At 33.7% G+C, this 14,710-nt stretch overlaps 1 protein-coding gene across 5 annotated transcripts in view; it reads right to left on the reverse strand.

Moving 5' to 3' along the window:
- Positions 1 to 794: 794 nt before the first annotated feature.
- The window catches only part of LOC129771009 (uncharacterized), a 493,902-nt gene continuing 479,986 nt past the window's right edge, over positions 795 to 14,710 (reverse strand). For all 5 annotated transcript variants that reach the window (XM_055774239.1, XM_055774238.1, XM_055774237.1 and 2 more), the window contains one exon: positions 795 to 6,337. In XM_055774239.1, coding sequence (XP_055630214.1) covers positions 6,232 to 6,337 — 106 coding nt within the window. In that variant the 3' untranslated portion in view covers positions 795 to 6,231. The remainder of the gene's footprint in view (positions 6,338 to 14,710) is intronic.

Consider the following 14,710-nt stretch of genomic DNA (forward strand, 5'->3'; position numbering starts at 1 on the left):
AAAGACATTCATCAAATTTATTTGTAACGAAAAAAATTATCTATTACAAAAACTTCGATGCATTCTAAAATAATATTCTAAGTGGTAACCAAGTGGATTGCATAATGTAATTGCATAGTTCTACGTCGAAAATATGCGGTCGTGTCCTAGATACAACCCCTTACAATTTTTTGTTTTTGAATTTTGGATGTTTGGATGTTGAGTTTTAGCATTAATATTTCCGTTTTTGAAGAAATTTCGTAATTTGAATTTTCAGATATTTTTAAATTTCAGACTATTATTTTGGAGTTTTAGAGTTTCTTTTTTTACACTTGAATTTAAATACTTGAATTCTTTAGAGTGTTAGAACTTTATTTTCTGAATATTGGAATGCTAGAATTTTATTATATATATATTTTTCAAATTTTTATATTTATGATATTTTTTAGAATTTTCAAAATGTAAAGACCAGGGATTTCTTTTTTGAACTTTTTCACAATCGGATTTAAGTTTTTCTTTTATTTTAATTTTTTTGAGATCTTTAGAATTTTGTTTTTGCAATTTTGTAATCTAAGATTTTTTCAATTTATCTGTTTTTTTAATTTTAGTTTTTTTTTGAGTTTTTGAATTTGATGTGTGGAATTTTAGAATTAGAATTTTAGATTTTTTTTAGGATATGAGTTTTTTTTAAATTCAAGTTTTTTTAAAATTAAGAACATTAGGAATTTTGGGATTTTCTAATTATAGAATTTCATTTTTGAAATTTAAGAGTTTAATGTTTTGTATTTTTTATATTTTAGTATTTTTATAGGGTCTTCAAAATTTTATTTTTGAAATTTCAATTTTATATTCAAATTATTTATTTATACTTTTTTAATTGAAATTTTTGATTTTTTGTTTTATTCAAATGTTATTCTTGGAATTTTATGTATTTTTTAAACTTGTTTTTTTAAATTTTAGAACTTAATTTGTGAATTTTTCAAATTGCATAGAATTTACATGAAATTTTTGAAAAATTTGAGAATTCAGATTTCGTTTGCTGTTTTGATTTTTTCAAATTTTTTTTATTTTAGATTTTTTTTTCACCTAGAGCATCCAGTCTCATTCGTGGTGAAATGACTTTGCCAACAACTAATATTATATAGCCTCACTGGTGGTGGGCGAGGACGCTTTGTTCCGCTTTTTTTGGGAAATGAATCGTAGCCAAAGGTGTTATTCTATCTCAAGTTTTTCTTGTTGAGTTTCAAAGAAACTTGTTATTGAATTTTTTAGTTACGCTGTAGTTTTAAAGAAGTGGTTTCAAAACACTTCGGATCTTCGAAACATGATTAACGAAACTAAATCCAATATCTTTGTGGAATTTTTCGTTATCATAGGCGCGCACCAGTCGCTACTTTGTAAAAGGACGGAAGATGTTAAAAGTTGGGCTTGAAGTCCGAAACGTTGAACAATGCTAAGAACATTTCCCCAAGTTTCTAATCATTCAAGTTGAGCTGTCTATTGATCAGAATATTGTCCCTAGAAATACCGTCGAATCCCCGCAGCGATGGAGGATAGAGTAAATCAAAAGATTCAGCTAGTGTTGGACTGAGAGAGAGGAGCCAGCTGAATGACAGATAGTTTGTTTTCTTCTTATTCTTTTTACGCATTCTCATCAAGAAAATTCCAATCTGACAATTTCAATCAAGCAAGTTGTTGTCATTCATTGATGAGAAAAGTGTTCAAACTTGACGTGAACCATTGTTTGTGAGTACATTTGTGCGTTTTATCCCCGATTAGATTTTTGACTTAGGACTGCGTCTAACAGGAATATATGGGGAGGCGATCTGGCGTAGTGGTAACATCCATGCCTCTCACGCTAAAGGTCACGAGTTCAATTCTCACTCCCAACATTCTTCCAAAAATGGAAGTAAAAAGTGACGAACCAGCCAAATGAGTTGAAAGTCACTATAATACAGATAAAAAAAAAAAAAGAATATATGGGGTGATAAAAAATTTGAACATTGATCATGTAGGAAATAATAAAAGATGTACCAGCTCAGCCCACATCATGGCTTCCAGCAGCATCGGCCCATTCAAACAGGTTTTTTTTTTAATTTTGATAATTTCGATATGGTTGCCCTAAAGAATTATTTCGATGATTTCTAAAACAATATCCGAAATAAGAAGCAAACTGATTTTTATGATTTGTTTGTCGGTGGAGATCTTGTGTGAATTTATGGGTGTTTTTGGCTCATTTGTGACTTTTTCCGATCGTTCATCCAGTTTTCGCGAATTCTTTCATTCTTTCATTCATTCCTTCACTGGTTCCAGGTTGACCTATTGCTGGAAGCTCAATGAATCGATTTTTGCAATGTGGGCGATGATTGTATATTCTCCGATGCAATTTGAATATGCAACGTATGTGGAATATATAAAATAAGTGCTAATCTTCCAATGAAAAGAGGTAACATTGATTTCTCTCAGGTGCATTTTGAGGGAATTTTGTTTGTGTCCGATGAAATAATAAAAGGATGCTGTGTCTGCATTTTTAACAGGCAGTGATCACGATTCGGATGAAGATGAGAATTATCCTACCAGTCTCTCGTCATCTTTGCCATAATATTCCTGCAGTGCAATATTATCACTGAAGATCCAATCGAATTGACCGATAGTGAAGGTGAACCAATTAATATTGTCCACAAAACTAAAAGGGTCAAGATTCTTTCTCCCCTTTATGTGTGATATAATTTGTATACCATTTCCCATAGACAACATAGCTGTCGCTTCCAATCAGTCAACATAAATGTTGTGCTCACTCTGCCCTCCCTCAGAACCCCCACTTCCTGTTTGTGACATTGATGAGTGAACATTGTTTGTGCGAGTGTCGAGCAGGAATGAATTGTCTTTCTCGAGATTCATTGTAATGTTACGTTGTTCGCACTTGATCGAAGAAATTACAAAAAGAATGTATTTGACCGCAGTATTTGATAAACTCTTTCTGAAAAGAACTGGATTTGATTTTCTGAAAACACTATCTTGTTTTCTCTCGTGTTGTGCGTTATGTGTGGTGATGGTAGTTTTTTTTTCGAAGTTGCTGTTGATTTCTATGGCTTCGGCGTTTTCGGCTTGCATGCAGCGATTTTTAAGGATTTATTTGACTTTTGCTTTCGGGCAGCCACACCAGCAGTAGCAGCAGCTTTCTTCTTGCTGGTCGCCTTCTTCACAGCAGCAAGTTTGTTTTGACGTAGGATTACGTCTTTCGGGAACATATTGGGATACAAATTGAAAATCGAAAATCGAGCGCACCGTAAAAATTGTCCAATTTCAAATATATATTGCTCAGTCATTTTATGATGGATTGATGAGATTTTTGCGTCATTCAATTTCGGCACTCTATAACAACTTTTTACATTGACTAAAATAAAATATGTCATGAAACTAACTATCGAACAATTGAAAAATCTCAACCCCTATCCTAACGGAAATACCCACTTCTGATAGGTCGAAATTGACGACACATGCGGCGGGTCCCTAACAGAGACATCAAAACCAAGCTGCCTGGGGGAAATCGGCATCGCAGGTACATGAAAGTAGGGGGAGCTTTTATTCTCACCGACATGTATTCCCTAACAGAGATTTCAAATCCAAGGTGTCTGGGGGAAATCAGCATGTAAATACCCTCGTGGTCGATAGTTTAACTAACGACGCGCACAAATGGATAGTGCTCATTGTAACTAGCGTGGGCACTGCTGATTGCATACGTGCTGGCGGATAAGTTGTGAGTGATGAACGAGTTTGTTTTTGTTATTTTCGTTCCAATAAGAATCTATCGATAGGTAGATTGAAGAATGATGTTTCAATGAGCTGAATAGAACTTATGCTCGATGGAATATAAATAAAATTAAAATTTGAAACTTTTATGTTGGTTGCTTCGTTTTCTTTATTTCATCCATACTTTTTTTTCTTTTTTTCATCCATACATTACACAGGAGCCATCTCGTCCAGGAATACAGAGGGCGGCTTTGGTACGTGATACGCACTATCTAATGACTAATCACCATCCTTCTATCATTATCACTCGGTTATGGACACTGGTGGAGTGAACAAACATTTCCTAACAAACAGACAAAACGGACCCAAATCATTATCGAAGAGTTTTACAATTTATCCAAAATCAGCATGCAGCAGATAGCCTAACGGAATCCTACGTCAACTATGCGGTCGTGTCTTGGATACAACCCTCCTGTGACTTTTTTTCAGGAGTAAATGTTCCAAAATGATCTAACCGCTGTACAATTGTAATTGAGTGGATTTCCGAGCTGGCACCTGCTTATATACAGATTTTTGTGATTTAAATAACTTGCTTTCAAACCAATTTTTGGGCTATTGAAACAAGTTTTTGAATCAATAAGTAACACACATATAACGCGTAGACATTTTTTCTTTTGAATGAAGCGGTTATTTTTTTTCGACCGGCGAAGCGGGTTTATTGCTCAAAATCCTGTGTCTCCAATATAACACTCTCGTTCTCGAAGCTTCGAACACCCCAGTATAGAAATAAAAGATGTAGTCCAACGTCAAAATTATTTTCATATAAAATGTCTTGCGAAAAAATGTTATGTTGAAATTTTCTACATATTTCAATACTTCCCCTTGCTTCACCGTGACTGGTTCGCGCTGACATAAGGGTGATCACAACAAATGCGAGCTGGCTCCTCTCTCTCAGGTGTTGGATACCAACCAATTTACAGGAACTCTCCTACATTGGAATTCTTTTGCACGATTTAACTGATCGATTTCCATTCGATAGCCCCCCGATGATTCATCCGCACACACACGCATCCTCTTATTGCTCACGCCGTTACTTTTGATTCTAATTTTAATGACGGTAAATGTCAGCTGGCAGTTTAATGTTGTTATCAATGGCTAGCTTTCACCCGTTAGCTGTGTTCCGAACAATTTGTTTTTCCTATTGTTTTCATCACGTCTTTGGTGAGAATTGGTGAGAATTTACAACAAACATCGTTGAAAACTCGTAAAATTTATACACGTATAATAATGAACAGGCAAACATATATATATATACTAGACTCCAAACCAAAACTGATTGTTTCGAACGATTTGCGGTTTCGGTTTCCTAAAGATTAGCTGGAATACTCGATACGTCATTCAAAATGTTTTTTTTACATCCAAACAGATCCACTCTCGTAATTCTGTCTTTGCTCTAAATATTGGTCCGTTTATATAAAACCGATATAAGGTAACAATTCAACAATCCTGAACTTCCTAAGCTTGTTTCATTCATAATGTTCTTTATCTCACGTTTAATTTTTAATTTGTTTTATTCTGTCTCTTTTTTAGATAGTAGTATTCTGGTAGTGATTAAAATTCGCTAATCGTTTTCCTATTTTTGTCTCTTTAATAGATATACCTTATAAATACCTTTTCTAATTTATTTCCTAAAAACGTTTTGCTTTAACCAACCTCTTTTTCTTCATATAAGTTTTACATTCATTTTGATTTTGAATAGTGTCTGTTTATTACTGCTCGTAGTATTAGTGGGTACGCACGGCAGGGAAAATGACACACCTCCAGAAATGAGGTCAACCTAATGTTTCCCTATCCTCGACGCTTACCGCGTACTCGCCTCGCATCGTTCAGAAGGTTCAAAGCTTTTCTCTATCATAAAATTTTCTCGGAAAACATTGTTTTGTTGTGAGTGTTTCTTACATGATTAGTCAGAGGGGAAATAGACGTGTGTGTAGCCTCTTTGTTTGATTAGTACTATGCTTTAGGTGTTTGGCTCTCTGGCTTAAAACGTTCGCGCCTAATATGAGTCTACTTCCCGTCTTTCGTTCCGTACTGCTTATTTGGAATCTCAGTTTGTTGGTTTTGTTATTAGAGTATTACTAAAACGTAGTACAAAAATGACAGTTTAGTCTCTTCTGTTCACCTAAAATACCTTTGGGCTTGACAACGCGTTTTTGAAATCTTTCCGTGGTGGGCGCCGCGCTTGGTGCCGTTGTTTCGTCCTTCGGGTTGGATTTGCTAAATTGCAGCTTACAACCAGCGTCATTCTCACTAGCTTTGTTTTCTGCCTTAAAACTGGTTTGTTACAAAGAACGTAAGGGAGAGTAGTTTGGAGATGCAGAGCTGGCGCATTGGGCGGTTGCCAGCGATTGCCCGCGTTGGAAGACAATTCTGTACGATACGTGGTCAGACCGTGGTAACCCGGTCGATCTCCACGTATCGCACAGAATTGTCGCTTTGTCAGCAGATCACCTCCTTCTCGTCGAACACGGCCGTATCCATCGAGCTGAGCGATTTGAGCCTGGTTTGGAGAATGGATGTCCGCCGGCAGTTGCGTTTGATTTTGCTGTGCGAAAAAGAAGGGACTCATCAGGTTGTGTGTGTAGTTCGATAGAATTTATTTAGCGCCACGAATGAGTAAAAGACGTGTGTATTCTTGTATGGCTTTTTATCTACTAAATTCTATAATATAGAGAGTGGAGTAAACAGAAAAAAGGAACAAAATGAAAAGTAATCAAAATAGGGTTCTTAAATTTTTCTATACACTTGGACACCAAGGTTTACACGATGTCCTCATCGTTTATTTACTCGTCGTCCTCTGCATCCTCTGTTCAATTGTCAGACTGTTCATCGTCGCTTTCCAACAGAACTGGTAACTCGCACCATGATTTGATGCAATCAGCTGAGTAGGCCGTTGAGAAACGACATTTGCTCTTCTCTGGTATGCCTTCAATTTAAGGGGGGACCCCGGTCTGGAAAATCGAAAAAATCGAATTTTCTTTTTTTGCATTTTTGGGAAGCTTATGCCCTCAGAAATGTTGTCCTAAAAGGATTTTTCGATATTTGATTTCGTTGGAAAATTACAGCCAAAAGTATGAGGTGACCTCAAGAAAAGTAGCAGTAGCCGTTTTGCTAGCTTTTTGGTTGCTCTCATACTCTCTCGAACACATACATACATACGCACACATACACAAACATACACACACATACAAATACACACATACACATACACATGCAGACTTATACACATACACATACACATACAGAAACACACATACACAGTTATAAATAATGGAGGATGTAGAAGGGTGAAGTATCAGCTGTTTTGCCGATTAGTGAAAGATGGTAATTTTAGTTTTTTCTGTACATACATATATTTATTTTGTTGGAATTGTATTTGTATTTGTGTAGGGAGCTTTCTAAATTGGTGTTGGTTATGCTGTTTGTTGTTGTTCAGTTGTTCACTCGCTTGTGTTTGACAGGTATAAAAATAGACAGTTTTACAAATTTTGCCTAAACATGAGTCCGAAAAGTGTGTATCGCGATACGAAAGGCTCAAGAATTGCGAGACCACACCGTGTACACCAATAAACAGATATGGAGGAAGAATCGAGAATACAAGTCGATCGGCGAAGAAGCTAAAAGCACCAAAGTTGTCTGACATTGCTGTGAATGATTCTTTCGGGTATCGCATAATCAATTTTTTGACAGTTTTTTCTGTCGTTTCGAAAGTTACGAAATGTAAAAAATGTGATGGAAATGTAACATTTTCCGAGGAAAGTTGCCGCGGACTTGGATTTAAACTGGTGATCAACTGTCCGTCTTGTAAACCAACATATGTTTTTTCGAGTCCTTTAATCCGTGGAAAAGCATATGAAATCAACCGCCGAATCACCTTCGTATTTAAGTTACTGGGACTTGGCTATGCTGCGCTGGAAAAGTTTTGTGGACTAATGGATCTCCCAAAGCAAGTCGCGGAGAGCACGTACGACAATATCAGTTCCTACATTTTCAAAGCAGCAGAAGTTATCGGTGAAAGTTCTATGGAAAATGCAGTCGCTGATGAAACAAAAATGAGTGGAGGAAGCAGAGACATCACGGTTTCTGGAGACGGCACTTGGAAGAAACGTGGGTATTCTTCACTATTTGGAGTGTCGTCCTTGATTGGGTATAACAGTGGAAAAGTGGTTGATATAAATGTAAAATCATCGTACTGTAAAGAATGCGAGACCTGGAAGAAATTGATGGGAAGCCCGGAATACGATTCGTGGTTAGAAGATCACGCGAACCACTGCAGCAACAACCACGAGGGATCAGCTGGAAGAATGGAAGTTGACGCGATTCGGGAGATGTTTCTGCGCTCCGAGGAAAAGTACTCCGTTCGATATACTAATTACGTTGGTGATGGTGACAGCAAGACTTACAAGGGAATTGTCGACAGCAATCCGTATAAAGGCGTCAACATTGTAAAGAAGGAATGCATAGGACATGTACAGAAGCGAATGGGAACTCGACTGCGAAGTGTTAAAAAGAACAACAAAGGCCTGGGAGGAAGAGGAAAGCTGACCGATAAACTAATCAATGAATTGACAGTTTACTACGGTCTAGCAATTCGACGCAATTCTGACAGTAAAGAGGAGATGAAGAAGGCGATTTGGGCGACATTTCTTCACAAAGTTTCGAACAACAGGCATCCACAACATGACTTATGTGATAGTGCCTGGTGCTCATATCTGAAAGCAAACGAATTGAACACATTGAAGGATTATGATCACCACGAACCTTTGCCGAAAGATGTGCAGGATGCAATTCGACCAGTCTATGAGGACCTTTCGGCAGACAATTTATTGCAACGATGCGAAGGGGGGTTTACGCAGAACAATAATGAAAGCCTCAATTCAGTTATTTGGTCAATCGCTCCAAAATCCAAGCATAGTGGCAAACACACTGTTGACTTCGCTAGTTATACAGCAGTTAGTTTGTTTAACGATGGCTATATTTCTGTTTTGAAAATGATGAAATTAATGGGAATGCTGATTGGACCGAGCTGCCATGCGTTATATTTGCAACTGAACAAAAAAAGAATTTCCAAGGCAGAAGTGAAGAAATACGAGAGCAGTAAGATTGCTCGACAAATGATTGCTGCGGCCAGAAAAAGTGCTGCGGACAGCTTCCTGGAGGCCGAAGGCGAAGTGTATGGAGCCGGAATAGCTAACTAAAAGTTGATCATTTCTAAAAGTGTATTATTTTGTGTTACAAATACATTAATATTCCTCAAACATATGTTTTCCGTTTCTGATCCGCCATTTTTCATTCGCCATTTTGCATCCGCCATTTTGTTTTTTTTTCATAAATTTGTAACGGACAGGTATTCAGCTACTTAAAGAAAAAAAGAAACTCATTTCAATATAATCTACTTCATTTATTGCAACGCATTGCTGACCGAAAACTTGAAAAAAACTTTAAACGCGTTTTTCTCGAAACCATGTTTTTTCAACTGGTGGTATCGATATCTCAGGATCTACTCGACCGATTTGGCTGAAATTGGCATCTAAAAATGTAGAAATGAATTATCTAAAGTGTTACATAGCCGTTTTTTGATATTTCATTTTTTCGATTTTTTATGAATTTTTAAACAGCGATTTTTTATGAAAAATGACGTATTTTTAACAAAAATGGCCGCCATTTTGGAAATTTTTCGAATTTTAAAAAACCTCTATGTAACACTTTAGGTATTGTCCTAAGGATTCAAAATATTCATTGGAATTCGTTCTACGACCCCCCGTTTCTTCAGAACCGATACCACCAGTAAGGTATCTTTTTCAGACAACATCTACGCATCCAGCTCTAAACAGCGTAATAATCATTATTCGTGCACTCAAAAAATGGAAAAAACATCTTCAAATATACCTTCAACAATAACCAAAATACCCGAACACTTCACTTTATTCCTAACATCCGAAAAAAAATCACGAAGATTCATCATTTTTCGACCTTCCAGACAGGGGTCCCCCCTTAATAGCAAGATTTTCACGATAACATATGGTTCTTTATACCGCGGCTCCAGCTTGTGACTGCCTCCTGGTTGAACAAATTAACAAATTAACAAATTAACAAATTAACAAATTAACAAATTAACAAATTAACAAATTAACAAATTAACAAATTAACAAATTAACAAATTAACAAATTAACAAATTAACAAATTAACAAATTAACAAATTAACAAATTAACAAATTAACAAATTAACAAATTAACAAATTAACAAATTAACAAATTAACAAATTAACAAATTAACAAATTAACAAATTAACAAATTAACAAATTAACAAATTAACAAATTAACAAATTAACAAATTAACAAATTAACAAATTAACAAATTAACAAATTAACAAATTAACAAATTAACAAATTAACAAATTAACAAATTAACAAATTAACAAATTAACAAATTAACAAATTAACAAATTAACAAATTAACAAATTAACAAATTAACAAATTAACAAATTAACAAATTAACAAATTAACAAATTAACAAATTAACAAATTAACAAATTAACAAATTAACAAATTAACAAATTAACAAATTAACAAATTAACAAATTAACAAATTAACAAATTAACAAATTAACAAATTAACAAATTAACAAATTAACAAATTAACAAATTAACAAATTAACAAATTAACAAATTAACAAATTAACAAATTAACAAATTAACAAATTAACAAATTAACAAATTAACAAATTAACAAATTAACAAATTAACAAATTAACAAATTAACAAATTAACAAATTAACAAATTAACAAATTAACAAATTAACAAATTAACAAATTAACAAATTAACAAATTAACAAATTAACAAATTAACAAATTAACAAATTAACAAATTAACAAATTAACAAATTAACAAATTAACAAATTAACAAATTAACAAATTAACAAATTAACAAATTAACAAATTAACAAATTAACAAATTAACAAATTAACAAATTAACAAATTAACAAATTAACAAATTAACAAATTAACAAATTAACAAATTAACAAATTAACAAATTAACAAATTAACAAATTAACAAATTAACAAATTAACAAATTAACAAATTAACAAATTAACAAATTAACAAATTAACAAATTAACAAATTAACAAATTAACAAATTAACAAATTAACAAATTAACAAATTAACAAATTAACAAATTAACAAATTAACAAATTAACAAATTAACAAATTAACAAATTAACAAATTAACAAATTAACAAATTAACAAATTAACAAATTAACAAATTAACAAATTAACAAATTAACAAATTAACAAATTAACAAATTAACAAATTAACAAATTAACAAATTAACAAATTAACAAATTAACAAATTAACAAATTAACAAATTAACAAATTAACAAATTAACAAATTAACAAATTAACAAATTAACAAATTAACAAATTAACAAATTAACAAATTAACAAATTAACAAATTAACAAATTAACAAATTAACAAATTAACAAATTAACAAATTAACAAATTAACAAATTAACAAATTAACAAATTAACAAATTAACAAATTAACAAATTAACAAATTAACAAATTAACAAATTAACAAATTAACAAATTAACAAATTAACAAATTAACAAATTAACAAATTAACAAATTAACAAATTAACAAATTAACAAATTAACAAATTAACAAATTAACAAATTAACAAATTAACAAATTAACAAATTAACAAATTAACAAATTAACAAATTAACAAATTAACAAATTAACAAATTAACAAATTAACAAATTAACAAATTAACAAATTAACAAATTAACAAATTAACAAATTAACAAATTAACAAATTAACAAATTAACAAATTAACAAATTAACAAATTAACAAATTAACAAATTAACAAATTAACAAATTAACAAATTAACAAATTAACAAATTAACAAATTAACAAATTAACAAATTAACAAATTAACAAATTAACAAATTAACAAATTAACAAATTAACAAATTAACAAATTAACAAATTAACAATTAACAAATTAACAGATAGAAATTCTGCAATTTTGAAATTTGAAAATCACTTTAAAAATTTCAGAATTTCAAAATCAAAATCCTGAAAAAAATTAAAATTGGTGAAAATCGGAAATCCCAAAATTCGAAATCGTTAAAAAATAGGTACGATTTTAAAAAAATTGTCATATGGAACTATGCAAATCGCAAATCTGAAAACTTAGGAAATTCCTGATTTGAATATTTGAAAGTCGAAAATTTGAAAATCAATTATATGAAAATTTGAAAATCGGGAATCTGAAAATGTGAAAATCGTTGATTTGAACATGGGAAAATCATTTAAAGATTCTGAAAATCGGGAATGTGAAAAACTTCAAAATTGTTCATTTCCAAATTTTACAATTGGACATTTTAAAATAGGAAATTTGAAAAACGGCGATTTGCAAAATGTTCTCCTCTCCAGAGTGGTCAAAATAGTCATGATGATGTAGCCTTTAACGAATATTGGCTGGCACCACCCAACAGCAGAGCTACGATTTGTCATAAGTACCAAATGATGGTACTCACACAAAGATAATCATCAAATTTTGTACTTCGATTATCTTTGGTGAACATCCCAAAGCCGGTTCAATAGCGTGAGAAGAGTATCATCACAACACTAACACACGGTGAGCTTCAGCTTGAGAGAAAAAAATGAGCTCATTAGTGAGTACCCTGTTGCTGAAATGTGAGAAAAGGACGATACTCGGAAGCTTGGTTGAATGGTTTGGTGTTTAGATATTCACAACATTCGCTTCATTGTGTTCGTTTTTTGCGAACAGGGGTGCCAGATGTGGATATATACCTTCATTTTGAATACAATTTGAAGAAAATAATGTTTTCAAACATGTATAAACAGATGGTCTTAACGAAATTTTGAAAACGGATTTTTTTTTTCGATGCCAAATGACTTAAAAATGCATAAAACGTTGAGATCTGGTGTCATCCCGAAAAAAATCGACCTTCTGGGGCTTAACCTGAATGGCAATGAAGGTATGGGGAAAAAAATAACTATCGAATTTAAAGAACCGACCAGGCACTCCCAAACCATTTCCGTTTGAGCTGAATTTTTTTTTATTAAAAAAATATACATGGTCAGCTCTTTAAATTAGATAATTATTTTTTTCCCATAACTTCATTGTCACTCAAGCAGAAGGTCGATTCTGGGACTTAGTTGCAAAAACATATAAAGAAATCGTTTCGTGTTGTGTGAAGATATTTGAAAAAAAATACCTGGCATCCCTATTCGTGACTACGAAGAGGAGTGGCAGTTTGTGTGCGTGAAGTATATTAATTTTCCAAATCGAAATAACCATCGCGAATGTCAAGAATGATTGGAACTGTCTGGTCACTCACATTTCTTCTCGTTATGAAAAGTTGTAAACAGAGCGATCGGCAGTGAGAGGCATTGGAACAAACAATCATGATGTCAGATGTCAGGAACAAATGAGTGTGTATCACAGCTGAGTATTCGAATCCAACGTGCCGTGATAGGAATTGAGTACCTATGATCGGGTTTTTCGTGACATTGACGGTGATGGATTGCAGCACTGCCCAACCCTTTCTGCTACCGATTATCCGGTACAACTGGTTGAGCCGCCGATTGAGCTTCTCCTGGGGGTTTCCACCGGTTCAGTGAATCGACATGGGCTATGTCTGCATTCGATGTCGAGATCGTATTAGCTTGAGAAAATATCGGGAAATAAGATGATTGATATCCTTCTTTTTATATGCAACTCTCATTGCACTGCAATCCGTCTTGATGACAAACCTCCTTCCCAGCAGATAATATCGAAAACTTTCCACCCCTGCTACGGAGATCAGCTTTTCCAACTCGTAGCTATGGTAGCGGCATTCAATATCGTTTTTGTTTCTGCTGAAATAGCTCAACGGTTTCAGTTCTTCATCCACCTTCATCAGCAGTACCAGCCCGATTGACGAGCCATCAGTATGCAACTCCAGGTCACACTTGGATTGCACAGGATAGACTTAATCGTATCAAAGGCCTGTTGATACTCAAGCCTCCACTCGAATGCTGTCAAATACTTGTGTTTCAATGATACTGTAGTCATTGACGAATCTCCGAAAGAATCTAGAAAGACCAACTGTTGAACTTGTGCAATCGAGGTGGGGGTTGGGAATCATCGAACGGCATCCGTCTTCAGATGACCCGGTCCCCCTCTTGATTGGCATCGAAGCCCTGAAAGAGAACTGTTTCTTTGAAAAATTGGCTCTTCTTCAGGTTGATCGTTGAACCAAACTTCTTCAGTACCTCCAATAGCCTCCGAAATTACTCGAGCACCTCCGCTTCCGTCGATCCGGCGATAATCAGGTCGACCATATAATCAACAATACCATCGTTCTTCACCACACTCTGTCCAACTTCTATAAGACCACCCTGATTAAATTTCGATGCAATACAAACAATTAGAATTTCAACAAGATACGTTCATACATTGTAGTAGAATAATAAGAATAAATTTATTTAGCGTCAATTTAGTTCAAAACAGTTGTTTGTTTATTTATTGTGCTTAAATAAGGTAATTTCAGCTGTCCAGTTTCTATAAGACCATTTCAAAGTTCATAAGTATTATCAATGAAAAACTCGAAACGATCGGCTAATTTACATGTCAATAATTGGCAACCTTGCCATTTCGGCTAATAACCTGGAAAATTCGTGTTGTAGTACTATTTACCAAATTCTGCTGAACCGATTTCTCGATATTTTTCTATGTTTCCGAAATTGCGACCTTGAGCTCTTCAATCATGGTATACCGACTACCCTCAGTGTAGATTCTGTGTATGGATCTCCCTAAGAGTTTCAACAGGATTCAAGTCCGGAGAGCGAGCCGGCCAGTCCAAAAAATTAAGTTTTTGGTCCTTA

The sequence above is a fragment of the Toxorhynchites rutilus genome, chromosome 2, assembly GCF_029784135.1.
Source record: "Toxorhynchites rutilus septentrionalis strain SRP chromosome 2, ASM2978413v1, whole genome shotgun sequence".
Classification (NCBI taxonomy): domain Eukaryota; kingdom Metazoa; phylum Arthropoda; class Insecta; order Diptera; family Culicidae; genus Toxorhynchites; species Toxorhynchites rutilus.